The 20,596-nt window shown below is 40.0% G+C and overlaps 1 protein-coding gene across 2 annotated transcripts; it reads left to right on the top strand.

Moving 5' to 3' along the window:
- The first annotated feature begins 1,498 nt into the window (after positions 1-1,498).
- Positions 1,499-20,545, top strand: BPHL (biphenyl hydrolase like). Of its 2 annotated transcripts, none has more exons than XM_068198587.1 (7): positions 1,499-1,679; positions 4,613-4,716; positions 6,706-6,872; positions 11,051-11,204; positions 13,560-13,691; positions 17,345-17,468; positions 20,324-20,545. In XM_068198587.1, exons 1-7 carry the CDS (start codon positions 1,570-1,572, stop codon positions 20,409-20,411), a joined length of 879 nt encoding a protein of 292 aa, XP_068054688.1. In that variant the 5' UTR covers positions 1,499-1,569; the 3' UTR covers positions 20,412-20,545. The 2 variants fall into 2 exon arrangements, with proteins under 2 accessions (XP_068054688.1, XP_068054692.1); XM_068198591.1 differs by lacking the exons at positions 1,499-1,679; positions 20,324-20,545 and adding exons at positions 3,846-4,470; positions 18,907-19,063.
- The last annotated feature ends 51 nt before the right edge of the window (positions 20,546-20,596 follow it).

The following is a 20,596-nucleotide window of genomic DNA, read 5'->3' on the forward strand; positions in this document are numbered from 1 at the left end:
AGGATTGCTTGTAATTATCCATACTAAAGACCTTAATCTTAAATGGTTTGATCTGCTCAGGGGATAAACCGAACCAGTATGCTTACACAGTTGAGTTAATCTCTTTATGCACTGGGATTTGTTATGACTGTCATTCGTCTCTAAGTCTTGTTAGTTCCATGCAAACATATGGCAATGGGGTGAGAAGGATGACAACTATTCACTCTCAGGGCAGTCACTGAGCTTCTGCTGGGCTGGAATACGTAAAACTGACCTGTCCCGAGGAAATTCCTCTCATCCAGGTATAAGGCAGGAGACCTTTAGGTCTGTTTCAAGCTTTATATCAGCTCTGCAGCTTTCTGCTATTTTCCTCACTACCTTCTTCACCATCACCCTGGCAGACTGTGACTCAGACTCATCCATTCTCCTCCAGGCTTGGAAAACAGACACCAAGGAACACAGCTGGACACCAAGGAAAGCAGTTGGTCTCCTTGGTGTTTTATGTGCAAAGTGTGAGAATATGCAGAGGAAAGCCGGGTCAAGTGCTGTGTTAAATGAAAGCAGACAGGCTGCTTCAGAAGTGGCCAGCCCTGATCAGTACGGGGACTTGCCAGGGCAAAACCTTTTGCCAGATGTTCCCCACAAGCAGGCCCTACAAAAATGGTGAGGCAGGGTTAATGATTCCCGCCAAGGGCTTGGGAACGCCTGGACTCTGAGACGCTGAAGGCATCGCCATCGGGGAGCCTGCACTATCCAGAGCTCAGTGCCCCAGCTGCCCAGGGAGCCGTTCTCCAGGCAGACCCGGAGCCACAGACGACCCCGTGTCCTCTGTATTCTCACAGTCCACGGAGCTTCTGCATTACGGGCAGTGCTGGAGGGGCAGTTCACGGCTCCAATTCCCATTCTCTCCCAGGGCTGGGATCTTTGCTCCCGGCACACACCCCGGGCGCTGCCGTGTCTCCGTCTGTCTCCGCCTCTTGAAGAGGAGGGAGGCGCTCACAGTGCCCCGCTCCCCGCCACGGCCGACGGCGCAGCCAAGCACCTGTGCCGCGCTGGGCGCTGCTCTACTCTTGGAGGAGGCTGGAGAGGGCAAAGCCCTCAAGCCTCGCCTCGTGCTCTCAAGCGGGGGCAGCACTATCCCTTCCCGGCTCCTCAACCCTCTCCTCGTGCTCTCAAGCGGGGGCAGCACTATCCCTTCCCGGCTCCAAGGCGGGATCAGGAACCTGGGAACGACCCGGGAGGAGGGACCAACAGGCCCGCTCCGGCCCCACTGCTCCCGCCGGATGACCAATCAGCGCCGCGAGGGGGGGCGGGGCCACAGCCCAGAAGCCAATCCCTCCCAATCCTGCTCTGAGTGACAGCGGCGGCCACCAATCAGAGCGCGGACAGCGCACCGCCCCTCTCCCTGCACAGGCCCTGGAGGTGGCCCCTCCTCCCGCCTGGCGGGGCAGGACACGGGAGAGGAGGGGAAGGGAGAGGAGGGGAAGGGAGGGGAGGCGGGCCGGCCCCGCGGGGGCAGCACACGGGAGGGGAGGCGGGCCGGCCCCCCCGTCTCCTTCCTTCCCCGCCGCGCCGGCCTCGCTGGGTGCGATGTTTTGCTGGAGCGGGGGCCGGGCCCTCCGGGCTCTGGCGCTGCTGCAGTTGCAGCCGCGCGCCCGGGCAGCGCCGCTCACGCCCCGCGGACTGGCCGCCTGCTACGGGTAAAATCCACAGCCGCCTCCTTCTCCCTTTCTCCAGCTCCCTCCTCCCTTCCCGCGGCTTGGGGAAGGGGATATTTGTCAGACAGGCGGCGGGACGGACAAAGCGTGTTAGCAGAGGGGGTGGTGAATCGGATGGGGAGGGCGGAGGTGACAAAGCGGGGACTCGGGCAGTGTCCTGAGGAGCCTGCTCCTGCTTTCCCTGCGCTGCAAGGACCCGCACCAGGGAGGCTCCGCAGCGCCGTCTGGTCAGTGCCTGTCACCCTCTCCCCTGTGGCGGTCCCCGTAGGGCAGGACGTGCCGCTGACCGCCAGCCCTCGGCCACCTGCTGCTGGTAAGGGGCTCCCTGGAGGTCGCCGAGAGAACACATGTATCTAATGTATATCGTACTGCTTATTCCGCAGATCCTGTTGAGGAAAACTGACATAGTACCATAATATGTTTCCCCTGCACAGAAAAAGAGCAGGTCGCATTGTAGCACAGCTGGAACAGAGGTAGTTCCCAGATTAAGCTGCACTTCTACAGAGTACGAGGCACAAGATCTGCCCACTCTGCATCGGTGCTGCCTTGGTAAACATAGGCAGTATGTATCCAACGCTTCTCAAAGAGTTGTACACCTTAACATTAATAATTCAAAATACCAGGGTGGGTTTTTTGTTTTGTTTTACCAGAGTTTCCAGTTCTTTCAACCAATGAAAAAAACATTCTTTACGAAAATTTAACAGAAGTGAAGTCATCCTACTGACAAGCACACTGATGAAGCCTGAACATTTCAGGCTCCCAGAAATTTGGTATTGGAAGGACTAGATGCCTTGGATGTTGCCAATTCCAATACAATTTCTCAGTGCATAAGAAACCCAACTCATCTGTTGTTAGTCCAAAAAATATTGAAAAACCCTCTGTGTGAAACTCCTGGATTTCAGTAAACTTCACAGTGAAGCATAATCCAAGCATGGAAAGGCATCACAGACTCGGCAAAATTCTCAAGGCCCAGATGTTAATAATTAATCCTAAAAACATAGAACTGTGTGGAAAAAAATCTGAATAAGGAAAGTAGAATACGTAACTGTCTGTTAAACTGTACATTGCTAACCCGTTTCTAAAAAAGTAACAAGATATTCATTATTTCTGTTTTGTTAGAAACTGAATGTGGGTTTGGCAATCATAAGCATAAATCCCATCACATTATTTTTAAAATTTAATAAGAGCAATGTGCTGGTATACTGTGGTGAGAACTATAATAAAGTACCCGTTGAAATTGATGGCAAAACACAAGATGGCATATGAAGAATAAAAAAAACCCTTATAAAGAAAAAAAGTGAAAGTCAGTGTTCAAAAAGGGGGTAAGGCAGCCATATGAGTGCTACATTCAGAATTTGAATTGTGAGATGCAATAAACCACATCAAATGTGATACATAGACTATGGACTATAAGGAAGTGCTCATTATATATATATATATGTATATTGCATTACAGGCAAACTATAATTTGGATCTCATTAGCGTAGCAATTCAGCAAAACTCACTGAAGTTATAATTACACAATTAATTTCTTTGAGCTGTACTCTTGCCACAGATCTGCATTTGTACTCCAGTTCTCAAATTGGATTCTTCACAGTCACAGCTTTTATTCGGGCATGTGGCATGATGGGTTACACAGACCCAAGATTTTACTTAAAATCAAAATTGGCTTTGTGTTGAAGAGGGTCTGTGGTTTAACTGCCACTTATGTATTAGGAACCTGAGTTTGCAAGCTATTGTTCATTTTTCTTATGAAAAGGGCTTAAATTAGTGGGATTGTTTTTACCTTTAATCCACTACTTTCAACTCTATACGTACTGTAAGTAGTTCAGACTTTATATATTAAAATTAAATTGTTAATGAATTGCCCAGTGCATATAATGGAATAGATATTGTTATTAAATCTAAGACTGGAAAACAACGTGTCTCTATGCACATGAAATTCACAGTGATTAAATTCATAGGGCATGAATATTTAATCTAGGTGAAATTATGATTACTCAACAGGTAACCAAATGGCAAGATTTTTATCATATTAGCTTTAAATAAAATTAATTAAGCTGTTGAAAAGATGTTTTGCAACCATTAGGGCACAAATTTGCCTGGGAGAACAGATGTAATGGTCTATACTGTTAAGGAGATACTCTGGATCTGTGGTACTTCTGCTTTCTCACTAGAGGTTTGTATCTGGACATGGTTTCTTAGGTCACTTATTTGCACTTACACATATATCTTTCTTTGTACTGAAGATTAGTGTAGGGGTTTAAGTGTTGGGGCTGAGAGATGGCCTGTGCAGTCGGTTTCTGTGGAGATTTTTTAGTGGGTGGATTTATTGCTCATGTGGTATTTTCCAATTAAGTGTTATCTCCTGGTGAGATTACACTGACAGAAATATTATTATGACATTCTTCATCTCCATTCTCATCTCAGTGCAAAGTGGTTTTCATTGCAGACCCTGTGGTTCATGAGGAGCAGCAACAATAGATTGTGGTTTCTCTGGCAGATGAAGAGGCTCAGTTTAATAACAGCAAGGTGAACACCAGCCATTTTGAAAGTTATGCTGTGAATGAAGGAGCTTTCTCCTCTCTAATGTATTTGTTTCAATGTTTCTGTAGCCATGTAAAGCTGCTTTTATATTTTCCTGGTTGCACCATCAAGACTGTTTTCCCACACCCAACCCTTTAGCCCAGGCATGAATGCTACATAGTGGTCACAACTGAATAATTCTCTGCTCCTGAGAAGCTTTTTTTAATATTCTATGCACCCATGAAAGGCAAGTGACCCATTAAAATCTCATAGTGCTGTCATTAATATCTAGGAAAAGTAATGATTCTGTATTCCTGGAGTGACCAGGTAGTAATAAAAATTAACTCTCTGAATGTTTTCCTAATTCTCTCCTCTTTCCCTGTCCCTAGTACTTCAATAACATCTGCCAAAATCCAAGTGAATGGAGTCCACCTGCATTATCAGCAAACAGGAGAAGGAAGCCATGCAGTTCTTCTGCTTCCAGGAATGCTAGGTTTGGAGATTTTATCTTGTCTTTGTAGAGCAACAACCTCTTTATCCAAGTGGTCTCCAGCAAGAATGCACAACACTTTTGTAATGTATTCAACACCTGATTATGGAGCAATGTCATTAAAAAAAATTGCTACCCTTAAAACAGAAGGAAAATTGCAGAGTTGTTGCCATCAGTTAACAGTCTTCAGAAGATTTCATTTATCTTACCAGGCACCTTTTATACAATGTCTTGACTTATCTAGTGGTCACTTGGACTTTTGGATTTAACTGTGCAAAGGCGGAGTCCAGGACAGGTGGCAAATAGCTACACAAGGTGGAAAATAGCAGAAGGGGGGAAAAACAGGTCAACTATATTTGTTACTCAGACTGAATTATGCATTCCTTTTTAGAAGCTGTATGGATTCCAACTGAATTTATAGACATAATGTAACCCTTACAGTTTATTGTGGAAAAGTCAGTGTTAACATTTATTTTTTGCTTAAAGATGTATTTTCACGTTTTGTTTATTCAGGGCAACATCATTAAGATTCTCAGTGATTTTTTGAGATGGACAAGAGGTTCTGCTAGCTAAGTGGTGTCTGTCCATCGGAAACGCTGTTTTTGATAACAACCTTTTAAAATTAACACAGCCTATTTTTTCTGGGTTCTTGCAGTTCTAAAGGATCCATCAGACTTACCAACAGTTCATGCGAGGCTGTCAGTAGGACTGTTACTGTGTTCAGAGTTGGGCGAATGCTTAATTGAATTGCTGGATAAGATGATAAAATGTCAAGAACTGAAGAGCAGGAAACATTTGTTCTTCTTGGCAGCTATGTTTTCAAGTCTTCATGGAGTGGTTCTTTCTTTCAAAGAATTCTCAAGGGGAGGATGGAAAAAGATTAATACTAGTCATTCTTCAAGTAGTCATATGTTTCAATCTATTGATTTTAAACAGCTTTTTAAACTAGCAATACTGTTGCCAATGCAAACTCTTTAAACAGAAATAATGTATTTCTTCAGTTGTAAGCAATATTATTATTATTGATTATTATCATTATTATTATGCACACATTGCTATCATCATAGCAGGCAATATAAAGCCTCTTTTATAACTTAGACCTGCTGATGGTATCTGAGGACTGTTGACTCCAAGTCAACAGAAAAAAATCTCTTAAATTCCTTCAAATAGCCTTTTTAATATAGCAACAGATGGCAAATTTAATATTTCAGCACATTAAATTTGAACAAGTTTTAATCAAATATCATTTGATACTATTACCACATGACCACAATACAAACAACACAAACTGGAGTCTTACCTTCATGCTAGGTTACTTTCATTCACAGATAGCTTAGTGCAATAGACAGGAGTATTTATTTTTTAAATCCTTTGAAGGTCTGAGTCATTTATAGGAGGAATGGTTCTGCATCAGAAAAAAAGGCTGTGTTTGGCTTAATTTTACATATTAGAAAAATAAAATTATATAATTTTATGTTTCTGTGTCACCAGTCTCCTCAGGCAATAAAGTATTTAAAGGTCAGCTTTAAGCACCAATAGAGATGATTTATCAAATAATAACGGTCTGACACAGTGCTTTTTCACTTACAAATTTGTAGCAAAATATTCCTGCCCTCTCAGTGTCACCTGTATTGCCCACGTAAACAGCAATGACCATGCTGGTGCTTTAAATATGTCATATATAAATCCCTACTCATGTACCTCAGTTTAAGATACTGTATTTAATCATATGTGAGAATGCTGTTCTTGATGACCTTTCATATCTACCAGAAATGGTTTGCTCTGAACATACTGCAGATGCTTCTAAAGATTTTAGTTGTGGCATTTCTGTCTGAGAGTTGCAATGGATAGTTACAATTAAAGATACTTCACTGTTGGATAATCTCTTATTTGGAGATTAAAGTTAAAAGTTTTCCCCACTTTCCCTTTAGAGTATGTATACTATGTATGCAGTATGGTGGTTAAAAAAATTGAAAAATTATTATGTTTCAGGGAGTGGTCAAACTGATTTTGGACCACAGCTTAAGTCTATGAATAAGCAACTTTTCACAGTTGTTGCTTGGGATCCTCGGGGTTATGGAAAGTCCATTCCTCCATCTCGAGACTTTCCTCCAGATTTCTTTGAGAGGGATGCAAAAGATGCTGTGGATCTTATGCAGGTAAATCTGAGATTTTTATTATTTTTTTTTTTTTTAAGTTGTTTTCCTTAAATTTTGAGGAGGAAGGTTGTTTCCAGCAGACAGCAGATTATGAAAGACCATACAAATGAAGGCTTAAAAGCATATACACACTATTCTAGAAAATATTTTCTTCTTCCACCTATTCTGCACAATACATAGAGCTTCAGCAGCGAGAATTAATAGAAAGCAATATGCTTTTGTTCTGAGGCCCTGCCCTAAGTATTTTGCAGCCAAAAACCATATAAGTTTAGTTAAATGTGTGTATAAGAAACAAAGTCTCTGCAAAGTAATTTAATTGAAGGGACTACCATACTGAAGGTCTCATAGGAAATTTTCTATCTAATAGAATATTGGCATTTTGCCTTGAGCAGCCCATTTTAAGCTACATTTGATTCTAAAAATTAACTTGATTCTTTGCATTTTACAGCATATTACTGAAGTAATTTTTGTGGGAAATCAAAGGCTTCCTGTGACCATACCAAATCTTACTAATTAATACAGCTATTGTAGTTATAAAAATATGGCCTAAAGCTGTTATTATTTCTCCTTCTTGCAGAACTTTTTATTCTGTGTTTCTGTGTTCCTCTTTTATTCTGTCCTATAACTGCTGAACACTATTTTCTAGTTTAGCTTTAACTAATATTCTGGCTTTTTTATATTAAGATACACAGTCTCTTTGGTCATGTTAAGAAAGTTGACAGAGCATTAAAATTCCAAAAATACGAGGCAAGATTCAGACAGTCCGTCCAACTGTATTTCTGTAATAAACATTAACCTGGCTGAAAACCCATCTGAAACTGGAAAGGTGGCCTTCCAGGTGGATTCTGCATAGTGAAACAAAGTAAGTCTGACAGCAGAATCAGGATTAAGACACAGATTTGCCCTCTAAGCATAAAAGATATCTCTCTGTACTGTAAATCTTCTATTTCTTCTGCTACACTAGCAAAGAAAATAAAGATGCTGCCATGAATAGGTGACAAACTTGCGATCTAAATGGTTGTCCCCCTTTCTTGTCTCTCATCAAATATTAATAAATGCAAAATATTAAACAGAGCTTTCCCCACAGGGAATGTAACCATGTAGCTTCCAGTCAAATGGAACAGCAGCCTACCAATCTCTGAAGCTGCCAAAGCAAATGAGGCATAGCATTCTGTTTTTTGAAGATGATTCTCAATATAAGCATATAATAACAACCTAGTAAATTGTTTCCAAGCATGCATGGCTTGCTTCTATTTTAGGATATTATAAAGGATAGCACAAATCCCAAGGAATCATTCCAACTATGATTTCCAGAATATAATAGTTTATATACATCATCCAGCCTACAATAATCCAAAAAATACATCCATATGGGTGAGCCTTCAGAACCTTGGTTCTAGTCTCCTTCAGATTCTGGTGTCTCTGCTGGAGCTGTGAGTGATGCAAGGTTTCTGTGAAATAACAAAAGTTGAAATTCTGTGGAGTATTTAGCACCTTTATGCAGAAGACACTGTTCTGTATCTCCATTTGTCTTCTGTGAAGGAGTTTACTTGAAATAAAAGGAACATAATGCACCTGAGTCCACTTTGCTGCCCTCCACTCCAATGTCTAATGCTAACAAAGTCAATAGCATTAAAACAATCATTAGGGAAATAATTAGTGTTGATATTTAAGAAGTTCTTACTCTTCAGAGCCACTGTCCTAGCAAAAGGATGGGCTTGGGCTTCTGTATGTTTTTGTAGATCAACTTTAACTTTTGCTTGTGTTGCACTCCCTGTGATGCAGTGAAAACATACATGCAGTGCAGAGTGATGTTGTGTTGCAGCTCACTGTTCTTTGTGGTCATCAGATTGCATTTCACATAGGCCTGGATGGAGAAGGTGACTTCAAAAGAAATTTTGTTCACTCACTGAGTAAAGGCAGCACAAAATCACCCACAAAACTGTGCTGTGCAATCAGCTTTCAGGTTATTGCCCATGTTAGGTTAATGACCTGTACTGTAAGTAATTAAAAATAAAAGCAAGCAAACATGCACACCTTATCCATCACACCTGTTACATCACACTGTTTTTCTGAAGGCTGCAGAGGATAAATTAAATTCCTCCTGCTGGAAAGGCATCCTGAGATACCCCAAAGAATGCATCAAGATAAAGGCTATTAAACACGAGAAATACTGGAGGCAAATAGATCTCAAATAACCTGGCATGAAGAACAAGAATTTAATCAGCTATTCCATCCATCAGCCAAATTTGAGCTCCATCATTTGTTACTGGCAGTAGGGGAACAGTAGCAACATCAAAAATTTAGCTTTTACAAGCACTGCTGCCAACCCCCAGGATCTGCCAGGATACCAGGAACCCTTCAGGAACACAACAGTGAAAGTTGGACACAGATGAACTACCTCTTCATCAGACCAAGGCCAGATTCTGATCAGCTGCAAAAATTCAAAGTTCTCTTTTCTTGTTATCAGCTCTTACTTCACATGTCCCTTTCTTTTCCCTACCTTATTTATTTTCTGTTTAGTAATTACAGCTTTGCAAAGTGAAATCAAAAATTGATCAAAACTACAGTGAGCAGAATACTGAGGATGAAGCCAAAACCAGAAAGGCCTTGTAGGGATAGTAGTCTGCTAAATATTGAGTTGATTAGTGAAGTTGTGCCTCACTTGAGCATCAAGTTTACAAGCAAAGTAGAAACTTTTTTTTTCTCCCTCTGTATGAGGGAGAGTTGTCTCTGTCATTGCCTGAATTTTTGCTTTCTTCTGTCACAACAAAGCAGGCCTGGATTTCTGACACCACCAAGCACCAAAGCAGCTCATTCAACTAACTTGCTCTTTTTGCTCCAAAAGTACAATATCCTCCTTAATTACATCTAAAAGGCTGTAATTTCTGCAGAACAAAAGCAAAAAACACTTTGAAATATATTTTCTTGTGAATGAGTTCACAAACTGCAGTTCCTGTATGCAAAACTTCAAGTATTGCTTAACCATTGAACCATTGGTTAACCATTGTCCCTCTACAACCTTCAGATGAGTGCCTTTACCTTCCCCAGTCTTTCTCTACTGAACATAACATGCACAAAATTCTCTCACCTGTGACTATCAGTACTCCCTACAACATATAGTGATTTATGAGGAAACAAGTGTTTCAAATTCTAGTAGAAAGAATCACAGAATATGCCGAGTTGGAACGGACACATCAGGATCATCGAGTACAACTCCTGGCCCTGTGCAGGACACTCCAAGGCTCACACCATGTGCCTGAGAACATTGTCCAAATGCTTCTTGAACTCTGTCAGGCTTGGTGCTGTGACCACTTCCCTGGGGAGCCTGTTCCAGTACCCAACCACCCTCTGGGTGAAAAACCTTTTTCTGATATCCAACCTAAACCTCCCCCAACTCAGCTTCATGCCATTCCTTTGGGTCCTGTCACTGGTCAGAATGAATTAAGGTCTTGGTTGTCATATTTTTTGCCCTAAGCTTTCCTTTTGAAGAAAGAGGAATTTAGTTATTAATGTTTCAAATCACAACTGACCATGAAGTAACATTTCAAACATACACTTACAAGCTTCAGAAAATGTGAATAAGCAACTAAAATTTGATACATTCCTTTAGAAAATACTTTAAGCATTTTTTGGTTGTTACCAAAAAGCAGATTTTTTTTTTTTTAGCTCACATAGCATCAGTAAACCAGATCACTGGCTTCCATTTTTCAAGTCTCACACTTTTCTTTTTCTTAAGTTTAGCTTAATCTTGGATTGCTTACCATCCACACTGTGGTATTCTTTGCCAGCTTCACACCAAGAGAAGCCACAGATTTTTCATATCATCAGGCTCTCTAAAAAGGTCTTTACTCTCCATTTTAAATCAACTTTTCTTTTTTCTTTTTTTGGAGGGCTTTTTAAAACGCAGCAAGAATCTAGTAGGAATACTGCTTGTTTCATTAAAGAGTTATAGAAAATTGAAATGGCAGGTGTAATTTCTTGTTTTCTAAATATTTGACTATTTTTAGCATTTTTATGTATAGTAAGAAAATTATGTTTTCTAATTATAAAAGCTAACTATAGTTCAACTACGTACTGTTGTGCCTAAAACACTACAGTTAATTTTCAAGAAATATTTGATGTTTGACTGTAAAGCCAGCTGATGACTTGCATATACCTTTCTTGTATGAATCAAGGCACTGAAGTTTAAGAAGTTCTCCTTGCTGGGATGGAGTGATGGTGGAATTACAGCACTCATTGCTGCTGCAAAGTACCCAAATCTTATCCACAAGTTGGTTGTCTGGGGAGCAAATGCCAGCGTTACTCAAGAGGATGTGAGAATTTACAATGGTATGTACGAACTGCATGTTGTATTCTAAATGAATTCTTTTATTTTCTACTTGACCCAAGGATCTTAGTCATGTAACAGCTAAGTGGAGACAGAGCTGAGGACAAAACAAACCTAAAGAGACAGGACACAAAATTCACTGCATTGCTAGGTATAGGGATAGATTAAAGTTACAGTGAGAAACTCTCTAACAATTACTGTAAGGGTAATATAATAGATTTTTTAACAAGCCCTTACCAATTTACCCTGATGAAAAACAGAACTTACCATAGCTTATCAGCAGTTTTCAGAAAGTCAAAGTTTTGTTGCTATAACAAATTTCTAAAAATAAATTCCAAATAACGCTATCAAAACCCAGGTTTGATTTCTTATCTCACATCTTGCACAACCCTTTTAAAACCAGGTCCACAGATAATTACTGGGCTAGCTCATTACAGCTTTTGCCTCTAGGGGCTATATAATACAGACAGTAAGAAAACAAGTTCATAACTTACCTTTTAAGTTCAGGAAGCAAACGAATCATTCAAGTAAATGTCCCAAGGTGTCTTTACCAATTGCATTCCTTCAGAGTTAATTATTATCATTAGAAAACCTTTGCAAAGTAAAGAAACATGGGATTTCTGATCCTTATTCCACTCATGTGAAACAGTATCTGAGATCACTGCTCACTATAAAGAAAAATAGGAAGAAATGGCTGGTGAACTCCGAAAGGGGCCGTATTTCATGTTGAACATAGAAATGAAAAGAGTTAACTATGTCAGCTCTCAACAAATATAACCCAGTATAGTTTCATTTTAGTGACTGGAGTTTGATTTATACCAGCTGTGAAATCTCTCTGGCTTCAGCAAAATTACAAGTGCATATATTGCACATCTGTATTTAACTCACCTATACTAAAACTTTAAGTGGTAGTAGTAATAGTAATATATTTTTTAGTTCAGAAAGAAAAATGCTTTTTAGCTCTGTAAAATGCTTTATTTCTTTACATGTTTTTATAGTTATGATTTTTTGTTGTATAACTATGAAATGGACATCTCCTCCCTGCACAACAGAGTAAAATGTAAAAGAAAAATTAAAAAAAAACCAAAACAACAACAAAAAAGAAGCCCTATTTACATGGAGCACACACTGCAATATTGACCTCTGTCTTTTGTGAATTGTTGCTTTCAACATCTCTCCCTGGCTGATAGAACTCAGAGAGTAGCAGCACAAGTCTTCTACAACTTCTGCATGCTTATCAGTGCATGTCAGCTGCATTGGACAGTTTAGCAGGAAAGAAAGGTGTTGATTTGGTATCTGTGTCCTTTCAACATTGGCTTCTCCCTTCTTTTTTTAAATTAATGCCAATCACAAGGACAAAACAGTAGATTATATGGGAAACAGTTGTTCAGTAGCACCTAGCCTGAGATGAGCAGACTCATTTCCAATCAGATGCTGTTATAAAATACTTTCAGTCACTGCTACCTTTGTCATTTGGCTGGACAGGTTCTCTTTGTTAATTAACATCTCATTCCTTTCTTCCCTTAATTCCCTTTTGAAATCAATTAAAACCTTTGCTAGTAGCCTATTTTCCAGTTTGATGATTCAGTACTGTCCTGGTCTCTGCTATGCCAGCTTTGTTTCAGATTTTGTCAGTACAAAGCTGCACAGCTGGAATATAGTTTAGTGAAAATAACCCCTTTGAATACGTAGTTTGTGAGCAGTACCGAAAATTTTAGAGGAAAAAAAAAATAGAAAAATCTGATAAATATATAACAAAAATGTCAGATTATTTGTACAGTTTTAGCCAGCCTGTCATGAGTCACAGATCTGTACTGAGTCATTTAGTCACTTGTTTTTGTGTAAAACTATGGCAAATGTACCATGATGTCAGCTTGCTGGAATGCCTTAGTAAGAGCTTCCTTCCTCTGAGAGTTGGTAGGAGCCATGGAAGAACTTCCATCCATGATGCGATGCAGAAGGCTAAAGGATATGAAAAAGAACTGCCAGGTCTAGAACACTGTTATAAAACAGTCCCATTTTTATACCCAAGGTAGCCCTTGGACTTCTCTTGTGAAAGCCTTCCAGAAAGAACCATCAGAAGTTTTAGGACTGAGTCCTTTAAATACTATGTTTTTTCTGTTTTTCCTTGTGTTCCTCTACAACTCTGATGTTCCTCAACAACTCAGAAGACCACAGCAGAGGTTGTACCACTGTCATTTTTACACTTTTTCCATACTATGAATTACTTAAAATATCATTGCATTTGAGTTTGAAATATATATTTGCAGTCTGGTTTGAGAACTTCCCCATATTAGGTGTGGCTTGTACCTTTTTGCTGGAGAGGACATGACATATTTCAACTTTATTTTATGTAGGCATCCGAGATGTTTCCAAATGGAGTGAGAAGGTCAGGAAACCACTGGAAGAGCTGTATGGACATAAGTACTTTGCAGAAACCTGTGAGGCTTGGGTAGATGGAATATCGCGCTTTGCTGAAAATTCAGACGGTAAGGCTTTCACAATGTTGAACTGAGGCAATTAGAGTAGCAGGCAGTTTTGGATTAAAAAAAAAAAAAAAAAAACAAAAAAAAACTAACAGTACTTCTAGCAGCCAGTAAAGGAAGGACTCTGCATATAGCATTAAAAGCTGGGTCTGACTCACCCTCAGGAATAACACAATTTCTCTGTAGATGGTTCACAGAACCAGAAAGGTACGGTAGGAAAACATTAATGGAAAATGTTAGCTGATGAGGCTCTCCTCTTGTTCCACCACAAAACTGCATTAAGTCATTGCTTTTGTGCAGACTAAATAGGAAGGATTCTGCTCAGGCAGAATCTTTCGCTCCTCTTCTGTCTCTGTGTCAAAGGATTATCTCTTGGTGACATAGTTAAGATCTACCAAAAGTAAGGCATGCTCTTTCTACTTATTGCAAAACAGAGCTGAAGAACTCTTTCAAGCCTTGTAGCATCTGAGTTAAAAAAGAAGGTACTTCAGATTTTGAGAACTTGGAATTAAAAAAACACATTTTAAAAACACTATTGAAGCAGCTCAGATGTTTAAGAATATAACAACAAAAAAAGTTAAACTAGACAATATAATTGTTTATCCCTGAAGATTTCTGCAATTACTCTACATAGACCTTTTCAGACAAGGATATTATGAATAAGAATCTGCAGTTCTATTTTGATTCAGAGGGAATTTGCTTTTAATTTGCCTAAAGCAGTAATACATAATGTATAAAAAAGAAGTTTGTAACTCTTATCCACATTTTCCCGTAGCTCTCATAATGAAAGATAGAAGGTGATGTACATTAACAGGCAGCAGGTACTACAAGGAAAGTGTTCCTTCATGTCATATTTTTTCCATAAATTTTTGTATAGGATCAACACGGGACTAGGATTTATCCCAGTAAAGTGATGTAACAAATTAGGTTCTAATTTTATTTTACCTTTTCTGGAATCTCCTTAAAACTATTTTTTTCTGAAGTGCAAAGCCCAGGCTGGTGAATCTGTGGCTGTGACATCCCTTCACTGCCTGCACATGCCTCAGACGCTGAAATAAAGTGACTGTGAAAAACAAGCCACCAAGAAACATGTAACAAGGAGCTGAATTACCTAGATGCTGAAACTGGGTCACATACTGGGGGAAGCCTAATGTTTGCTGCAAGAGATGAGCAGCTATCAGACTGCAGGTTTTTTTTCCAGGGGAAAACCAGTTTTCCAACTTAGATTACAAACAGGCCACCTTGCAATTAAAGTTAAAACACTGCAACAAAAGCACAGATACAGCAGATATAAGAAAAGGTGTTAATAAAACCCATCAGAGATAAAAGGAGGACAGCAAACCCAATGTTGGTCAAAAACTCAAGCTCTTTTTAAAACTAGACTGTTTTCCCTAAATGACACAGCTTTTAGTGTAAAATACCATAAGAAATGAACTTTTAGAAGGAGCCAACAATTAATAAAACTGAGTAAGTTGCATAAAGTTGCAACATTCAAGATTCTTATTGCTGTTCCATGCTTTTAGAGTAAATACAATTTCGTGATTATTGTACAATACAGTTTTAGTAATGAAAATAATAATGGAAATAATAGTTTGACTGTCAACTATGTTCCTAGATAAATAACCTAAATTTACATGGTACTTGTTCTGAAAAGTAGTCAACATTTCTGCAGGTGTTAGAGGACTATGGGTAAAATGTTCTAAATGAAATTATTTAACCAGTAGAATGGCAAACAAAGGCTGCATAAATAACCAAACAATTGGAAAAACTGTGGAACAGTCTCTGACTTTGGAGCTAAGGAAAGTGTGCATGTATGAGCATTAATCTTAGAGCTGTTGGTAGTTGCAATGTGACAACTACAAATAGACAAAATTATCTCAAAGAAAAATGGAATGTAAAGCCCAAAGAGGTTTTGCCCAAAGATTCCCTTGCAAAAATGTGAGAATTTAGGCAATTAATTTGGAAACTGGGTTACTATGAAGTGAGGAAAAAAAGGGGAGAAAATTCAGAAAAATCTTTAAGCAAAACCATTAAAATTACTTCTCATGAGATTAATGACTAGTAAACATAAAACTATAAATGGGCAGGGAAAATAACTTTTGAATAGCTTTAGTACAATTAATATCAAATGGTTATGCATTTGTACTGGGTTTGCATGGCCAGGTTTTGGTACCAGGGGAGTTGCAGGGCGCCTAGAAGCTTCCTCAGTGTCTGGCAGTGCCAATGCCAGCCTGCTCCAAGATGGAAATACCACTGGCCCAGGCCAAGCCAATCAGTGATGGCAGAAACACCTCTGTGGAAACATATTTAAAAAGGAAAAAAAGTTACTGCACAGATGTTACTACAGACAGAGAAGAGCAGAGTGAGAATATGTGAGAGGAACAACCGTGCAGCCACCAAGGTCAGGGAAGAAGGAGGGAGAGGAGGTGCTCCAGGTACTTGAGCTGAGATTTCCCTGCAGCCCATGGTGCAGACCCTGGTGAGGCAGCTGTGCCCCTGCAGCCCATGGAGGTCCACAGGGATGCAGAGATCTACCTGCAGCTCTTGGAGGAGCCCACACTAGAGCAGGTGTAGGCCCAAGACCGGGCTCTGTACCTGCTCCAGCAGGCTCCTGCTGGGACCTGTAGACCCATGGAGAGAAGAGCCCACCCTGGAACAGGTTTGCTGGAAGGACTTGTGACCCACTGGGGGACTCATGCTGGAGCAGGCTATGCCTGAAAGACTGCACCCTGTGGAAAAGTGACTCACCTTGCAGCAGTTTGTGGGGAACCATTGCTTGTGGAATGGATTCATACTGGAGAAGTTCACAGGGAACTGTTGCCTGTGGGAGGGACCCCACATTGTAGCAGTGGAAGGACTCCCTGAGCAGCAGCAGGAACTGACCACAACCCCCACTCCCCATCTCACTGCACCACAGAGGGACAGGAGGTAGAACCCAGCAAGAAGCTTCTAAGATTTATTTTACTTCTCATTATCCTGCTCAGATTTTGTTAGTAATAAATTCAGTGAATATCCCCAAGTTTAGTCTGTTTTGCCCATGATGGTATTTGGTGAGTCATCTCTCTCCTGGTCCTTATCTCAACTGGGGAACCTTTCATTCTGTTTTCTCCCCCTGTCCACTTGTGGAGGGGAATGATGGAGAGGCTTAGGTAGTTGCTTGGCATCTAGCCAGGGTCAGTCATTAGAACATTGCAGACAGCAAGGGGCCTGGAAGGTGCAGGTATGAGTACAGCCTAAGTTAATTTGTTCCAAAAAAGTAGCAAGTCTTGTAACCTGACAACTGCTGTAACAAAATGCAGCTTAAACTGATGGCCATAAGACTCTAAGGCTGAAAAGAACAAAGCCGAGAATGAGATCCATGTATTGGTTTTGAAGAGTCAAAGGGAGGCTGGGGGAAATGTGGAACAGAAATACTTCATTCTCTGTATCCTTTTGTGCTAGTATCCATTAATGGAGCAAATTTCAGTGAAGTAAGATTTTGGAGAAAGAAATGTTAATCATAGTCCTGCTTATGTAGTTCTGTAAATTAATCACACACAATCCAAAAGGAGAGGCAATAGCTAGAACCCAATGGAATTCAGAGTCCTTTATGAAAGCAGTTTCATCTTCCATACAATTTTAAACCAAAGTGTGACCTTTGTTTGTTTTCTCCCTAGGTAATATCTGCCAACAGTTGCTGCCAGATATTAAATGTCCCACATTTATAATTCATGGTGAGAAAGACCCTTTGGTCCCACAAGCTCATGCAGAATACATTCATAAGCACATCAAAGGCTCTCGGTAAGTTAAATGATGGAATTTTTATAAAATTCCTTGTTGAAGTAATGAAGTAGTTCAAACTCACTGTTAAAAACGTATTTGGACAAGTTGTCTCTGCCATACAGAGAGCGATTCTGAACTTCCCTAGCAAGTTACAATGCAAATAGGGTAGCTGGACTTTTCTTGCAATATAAAAAGTATAATATTTTAATAAGCTCCTTCCTATAGCCCTCTGAGAGAAACCAAGTAAGTTCCTTTTCCTCTTTCCCCTACACAAACAAAACTACTGCTCCCTAAGCTTTATCAAAGCAAGCAAAGTTGTTTTTTATGACCATTGCATTCCTTTTGCTGTAAGAGATCTCATTTCTGTCCCATTCAGTAGAACAGGAAATTTAGATGCTATAAATGGAGATTCCCAGTTACTAGAGAGAGAAACACAGTTTACTTCTGTTTGCTGCGCCCTAATAGTGTGAATAATCTCAAAGATTCTATTTCCACCTGTTCCATTAATTTTCACTGTCTATAAGAAAAGCAGAATGAGGAAAAAAATGTACAGGTGTGCTCAGAAACCTTATTATATAAACAAGAAAAATATCAAGAAAAATCTGCTTCATGTGTGTTGTGGTTTAACCCCAGATGGCAACTCAGTACTACTCACTCACATACTCATGGGGTCAGAGGCAGAAACAGATGAGTAAAAATGGGAAAAAAAACCCCTCATGTGTTGAGATAAAGACAGATTAATAGCTAAAGCAAAAGCCACACATGCCAGCAAAGTAAAACAAGGGCTTAACTCACTCCTCCTATGGGCAGGCTGGTGTTCAACCGTCCCCAGGAAAGCCAGGTTCCATCACACATAGCAGTTACTTGGGAAGACAAATGTCATCCCTCTGAACATCCCCCAGCTCTGTATGCTCAGCATGATGCCATATAGCATGGAATATTCCTTTGATCAGTTGGGATCCGCTGTCCCAGCTCTGTCCCCTCCCAACTCCTTGTGCACCCCGAGTCTCCTCCCTAGTGGGGCAGTACAAGAAGCCAAGAAGGCTTTGATGCCATGCAAGCCCTGCTCAGCAATAACAGAAACATCTCTGTATTACCAATACTGTTTTCAGCACAAATCTAAAACATAGCCCCATACCAGCTGCTGTGAAGAAAATTGACTCTATCCCAGCCAAAACCAGCACAACTTGGAAAATTCCAGAAAGGCTTCCTATAAAAAGCTGGGATTTTACCAGCTGAATTTTCTTCATGAATTTGCATACAAATGCAAGCATTCTATTACTACTTAATAACAGACTGTGATGATTAGCACTGGAGAACAGAAGTAGTGAGAGGGGAAAAAAAGCATTTTTATGAATGCAAAGTGTAGGAAACTGTTTTACTGGTGTCATCTCAGTGCAAAAATGAATGATCTCAAAGTCAGCCCTGTGGATCATAGTAATGCATTCAGCTACAGGAAAGATGAGAACAAGAGATCTTCGAAACAATCACATGCAGGTGTTTTATTTCATGTCTGCTGGTTTATCACTCCTACATGCCCTGTTCAGAACAGCTTGGTTTCACTGAGCTCCAAAGGACTCCAGATGCTGACTGACTAAGGCAAATTATCCCAAGAAAATAGACAAGAATCTGATAGCTTCTCTTTGGAAGACAAGTCAAAGAAGAAACACTGTTAGAAAGTGATTCTTTGCATGCCTTTGTGCTGAAGGGCTCCCCTGTATGCTTATTTGTCAGAAAAGACACCAGACTAATGATGTTCTCAGAAATTAATGTTTGGGCACATGGTCCTATTCCTCCCTGGTTGCATTGGAAATGTCATTTTCCATTGTGAAGCAGAAAGAAAAGCCTAAATTCAGTATGTCTTCAGTAACACAGGCTTCTACCATCAGTTTTTCTTGCCTTGACTTTCATCTAGTAGTAAAATAGAAAAGGCTTCTTCTGATTATAGTGCAGATACATTGCTGGCTTCTCTCATAGTGAAAGAGTGTGCCATCATTCTGCATTTGCATGGTATGGCTGGAGTTCGGTAGCATTGCAGTAGCCAGAAACATGAACAGCAATAGGAAATAGCATGCACAGTGCTTCGCTTTGTGCTTATCGGTGTGCTGCTTATCTTTCAAGAAACAGACTTAATGAAATTCAGACAGAATTCACTAGAAAAGCTGGATATGTTCACATGCTGCTGCTTTTCTCCCAAAACAAAACAGCACTTGTCACCACCAAAAGGAGGTTGATTCCTCTTGCTATAGTGGGACTTGGACATGAAGGCAACATGGTATCAGTCAAAATGGTTTTAGCTCTATAGAAACTGCTTAGGATGTGGCAGAACAAAACAATATAAAAAAAATCCAACCTCCATATAAAGAAGTGCACATCCCTGATGTATAAAGTTTTTCTCAGAAAGCAAAAGTAAGTAGAATTTTAGACATGTCAAATTCATATTCATATTACACAAAGTACAAATACTAAGTTTAGGTAATGACAAGAACTCTACATTTCACTGCCCGGCACAACTACTGTTCTTTGAAAGAGGCAAAAGTGCTCAGGTCCTTTACATACCTTTCAAAGAAGCATCTTAAGTTTTGGAACTCATCTTCTCTGAAGATCACCAGAAAGTTTTCTAAAACTGAGTCTAGGACACAAAAATTTGGTTTAGGCTTATTTTATCCTCCACAGAGTGGGATAAGTAGTATGCTTGGTGTTCCAACTGTTGCTGTGGTTCACATTCCAACCACATGCATAAGGACAGTACTTAAGAGTTACTACAATTCCTTACTGGGTAACCAAGAGCAAGGAAAATTCAACAAGCATTTTAATTACCTATAATCACAGAATAAAATGTATAATCAGTGGGGTTTTTTTTCTCTTTTAAGGTTGCTTCTGATGCCAGAAGGAAAGCATAATTTACACCTGCGTTTTGCAAAGGACTTCAACAGAGAAGTGGAAAATTTCCTACACTGACATGAACTGTAAAACAAGTCAGAGGTGCTTAGCCTTTGCCTTGCTTAGGAATTTTGGTTGGCTTTCCATTTTCAATGGAGTTATAGGTAGGTTTGAGTCATGTAAGAAAAACATTAAACATATTTGCATGAGAAGCATATGTCTTAAGAACACGTAAGCCTCAGCAATCAGAGCATACCACTGTA

This window comes from Anomalospiza imberbis, chromosome 1, assembly GCF_031753505.1.
Source record: "Anomalospiza imberbis isolate Cuckoo-Finch-1a 21T00152 chromosome 1, ASM3175350v1, whole genome shotgun sequence".
In the NCBI taxonomy this organism is placed as follows: Eukaryota; Metazoa; Chordata; class Aves; order Passeriformes; family Viduidae; genus Anomalospiza; species Anomalospiza imberbis.

Bases quoted from the DNA above. Each gene is read 5' to 3' on its own strand.
- BPHL (XM_068198587.1), top strand. From the start codon at position 1,570: ATGTTTTGCTGGAGCGGGGGCCGGGCCCTCCGGGCTCTGGCGCTGCTG. The intron at 11,205-13,559 runs GTATGTACGAAC...TATTTTATGTAG, and splicing joins GGATGTGAGAATTTACAATG to GCATCCGAGATGTTTCCAAA. The intron at 13,692-17,344 runs GTAAGGCTTTCA...TTTTCTCCCTAG, and splicing joins CTTTGCTGAAAATTCAGACG to GTAATATCTGCCAACAGTTG.